Consider the following 3756-nt stretch of genomic DNA (forward strand, 5'->3'; position numbering starts at 1 on the left):
CTGCTGCCACCCAGGGGATGCCTTGTATCCCCTTCTCTTCCCCATCCCCTCCCCCTTACTCTCCCCCAGCCCACCCCCCCTTCCCCATTGTCTATTCCTCCCCACACTACCCTCACCCTTGCCCTGTCCCCCCTACCCGCGTGGGCACTCATTGTACAGGAGACCGGTGGGCACTAGGACCCAGGAGGTGGCATCAGCTGCCAAGGCAGCAAATGTCCCGCCTCTCCACCCCCCCGCTCCCCACAAGCCGAAACGTGCAGGTGGGAAGTGCAGTGTGGGAAGGACAGAGCCCCTCTTCTCCCCCCCACGCCCCGAGGCAAGCCCAGCAAAGCAAGCCCTGCAGGGCAGCTTGGCACTCATAGAAATGGGGGGCAAGCGGCACATGACCCCATGTAACCCCCCACACCTTGCTTCTGTTTGGGGGGGCAATGCCCCCCACCTCCCCCAAACTACGTCCATGTGGGTTTTTAATTGCAGGGCAGACGTAACCATAGACATCAAGGCCAGAAGGGAACGTCAGAATCATCTAGGCTGCCCTCCTACGTGTTGCCGGCCACAAAACCTCACCCCCAGTCCTGTAATAGGCCCATGACCCCTAGCTGAGTTGCTGAAGTCCTCAAAGGTGTTAAAGATTCTCCGTGAAAGCAGGCTCCCTGGCAGCAGAGAGCTGGTAGAACGGCTCTGCACTGTCCCTGTTGCAGCCCCGGCTGGGTGGTTCTGGGTGGGGGTTCAGGCTCTGCTGGCTGGCTAAGCCCCCTAGGGGGCCATGTGCCGCTCAAGCAAAAATCGGAGCAGCTGTGAGGCTGCTCTAACGTACTGCAGGGCCAGAAAAGCTTCCTTTGGCCTCTCCAACTCTGTTCCTGCCCTGAGTGCATCTCAGCCAGGGTGGGTCACTGGGGCCCTGGTTTGAGATCTGAGCTTCCCGCTCCAGTCTATCACTGTGATGGGCTGAATCCAAACACCCGGAACTGTTGGGGTCCAGATTTCCAACCCCCAGGCTTCCAGGACAGCTCAGACCAGGCAGGGCTTAGGGAGACCTTGTGTGGCAGCATGAGGCAACAGAGGCTGGGAGCTGGGCAACCAGCGGGTCCGTCTGTGTCCAGACAGCCGAGTTCGGCACGCTCTCTGTCCGAGGGGCACTGCAGGCAGGAGCGTTGGCTCTGCTCATTACCAAGGTAAGGCCCTGGCCGGAGCTGTGGCTGAGGACCACGCGGTGCAGCTCAGCAGGGGGCCGCAGAGGTGATGTCCTTCAGCCACCGAGGGCTCTCCCAAGCGAGACCAGACTCCTCCGACTTACCCCAGTGCCAGCGGCCACGGCTCGCTGGGGCAGAGCCACACAACCTGGGCACCGTTGTACTGGCTCTGTGCCACCAGAGCTGGATTTACGGCCACGGTATGCTTCTGGTGTGTCACTAAGCGACCCTGGCATGGGGAATGTGGGCCCAGAACTTCAGCCCGGTGTGAGAATTCGACCAATCCCAGCTCTAGCCATACATCTTTAAGGCCTACTCCTTTCATGGACCGCTGCAGCCTTGTCCTGGGCATCTGCCCGGCCACTTCCTTCAGAGCATATCCTCATTGCTTTCAAACACTGGATTCCTGTAAGCTCCCCTGTTGTCCTCCACTGGGAGCACCCTGGACTCTGAGAAGACGGTTTCGTTCAGAGGAGGCCAGGCTGAGTCCTGCTCCAGCATCCTTTGCAGCCTCTTGTAATGGCTCTTGGACTGGTACTGGAAGCACTTTTTGAGCAGCATCCAGAGGGCTCTGTTTTCAATGACGGCCTCCTGTGAAAGGAAGGGCCAAGAGTGAACTACTGACAAGTCTAGAGCACAGCTTTCCCCCTTCAACACAGGACAGGCTCGGCACAAGGAGTGGGAAAGCAACTCTCCCACCCTGTCCTGCTGATACACCGCACCGCACAACCCCTGGGCTGCCCGCTTCAAACCCTCAGCTCTAACGCTCCTACACCCTAGCAACCCCACTCAAACCAATGGGCCTTCACAGCTCTGAAAATCAGCCCAAGGTACTGAGGGTTTCTGGCAATGGGGTGGCTGGTGCTTCACTCCACACTACCTAATCACTGGAGGGTAAGAGAGGAGTTCATCTCTCAATGTTCATTCACTCCTGGGCCCTGTGGGGTAGCTACCAGCCATGGGTGCCAAGCAGGGCCACTGATCCACTAAGATCTGGAGGGGGATCACCAGTGCTGCTCACATGGGCTTCCCAGCATCCACTGCTGGTACAACATTGGGCTACATTGGGATGGAACTGGAGCAGTGACCTAAAGAGTAAAGGTTCCCATGATCAAGACCCTGAACCATCCTCTCTGCCCACAGGCAGGTGCATTTCCTTTAACAAACTCTGTGTGGCTCCAAGGTGTTGGGAACTCTTCAGTACCAAGTAGGTCTAAATTCAAGCTGCAACTCGCCTCCCTTCCCCACCAACTTCACTGACCTGCTTCATCGCTGTGGGGCCAGTGTGTGGGGGCAAAGGAAAGTGGGTCCAAAATGGAAATAAGCCAGAGCCACATTGTCTCCACACAGGAGGAATCTCCTGCTTTCTGCATGCACACAGTTAATTTCTGCTGCTGTAAACCAGAAGGGATCGCCAGCCTATGAATCATTCACATAAACAGCTGCCCTGGTGCTGAGTTGGGGGGTTGCTGGTCACAGCCCACTCTGGGTGATCGCATTCGAACCTATCTAGGTGGCCTCTGCAGTTTCAGCAGGATATGGTGTTCTTCACCGCCTGCCCTACGCTGTTGTGCAATGTCTCTGCAGCTCATGAAGCTATTGCTGGACGTGTCCACGGTGGATGAATGAAAAGTTCCTCATCAGTAACCACTAGTTGCTTAAGGACATTGCCCCATGCCTACCTCTGGGCACAAGCCACCTTTTGGAGGAACCGGCCCTCTGGGGCTGAGTCCCTCCTTGTGGGTACGACCATTCAGGTCTGACCTCTCAATGAGAAGTGGAGCCACAGCGGCCACCCTTCCTCCTGCTAATGTGCAGCATTTGAGTGGAAAACTCTGAAGATGAGGAAGAAAATCCAAACCCTTCTCTGGCCCCGAGAGATGGCCCATCACACAGCGGGAGCAGTGGTCCCAGTGCCGGCAGCTCATCTCAGGAGGAAAGGCGCCGAGGCTGGGATGCAGCAGCCCACTGCCAGGTTTGGACATTTCGATCCCAGTGAGCGCTGCTTTTCTAGATGTTCCCACGCTTGGTCGAGCAAGGGCAGGGAGGACACCTATGCCATATGGGAGTAATATGCAGAGCCAACACCTTGGGAAAAGCATCCTTCCCCCCCAGTATGCACTGTGGAGTTTTGGGAGCTGGTTGGGCTCCCTCTGCAGAAAGAGCCCTGCAGATAAGCTCCTGCAGGGAGGGGAAGAATGAAATTCTTAGCAGCACAGGAGTCCCCCTATCAGCTCAGACCTTAGTCCCCCCATCTGCTGCCTGACGTGCCCAGTGCCGGATGCCAGGGATATAGTCCATAATTAGCCAATTGGGCCCTGTGGTGCATAAGCCAGGAGAGCGGAGGAGCTGGAGGGTGTACACAGTTCCTCTTGACCCCTGTAGTGGTAAATGTACCCCCGGAGCACAGGGCTGCTGCAGGCTTCTCCTAGCAGCCCTGCCCGAGTGAGACTGTTGGTTATGAACGAGCTCATCTCTAGACACAGCATTTGGCACTATGAGCCTGTATGGCAGTGAATGCCACCTCCAGTTCCACCAGCAACCGAGTCCTTTCTTTCACCCA

At 57.1% G+C, this 3756-nt stretch overlaps 1 protein-coding gene across 1 annotated transcript in view; it reads right to left on the reverse strand.

Moving 5' to 3' along the window:
* Window positions 1–251: 251 nt before the first annotated feature.
* Window positions 252–3756, reverse strand: part of LOC117883326 (probable cation-transporting ATPase 13A4) — a 73678-nt gene continuing 70173 nt past the window's right edge. Inside the window, exon 30 of the mRNA XM_034782556.1 lies at window positions 252–1784. Within this exon, the coding sequence (XP_034638447.1) occupies window positions 1563–1784 (222 nt within the window). The 3' untranslated portion in view covers window positions 252–1562. The remainder of the gene's footprint in view (window positions 1785–3756) is intronic.

This window comes from Trachemys scripta, chromosome 9 (assembly GCF_013100865.1).
Source record: "Trachemys scripta elegans isolate TJP31775 chromosome 9, CAS_Tse_1.0, whole genome shotgun sequence".
Classification (NCBI taxonomy): Eukaryota; Metazoa; Chordata; order Testudines; family Emydidae; genus Trachemys; species Trachemys scripta.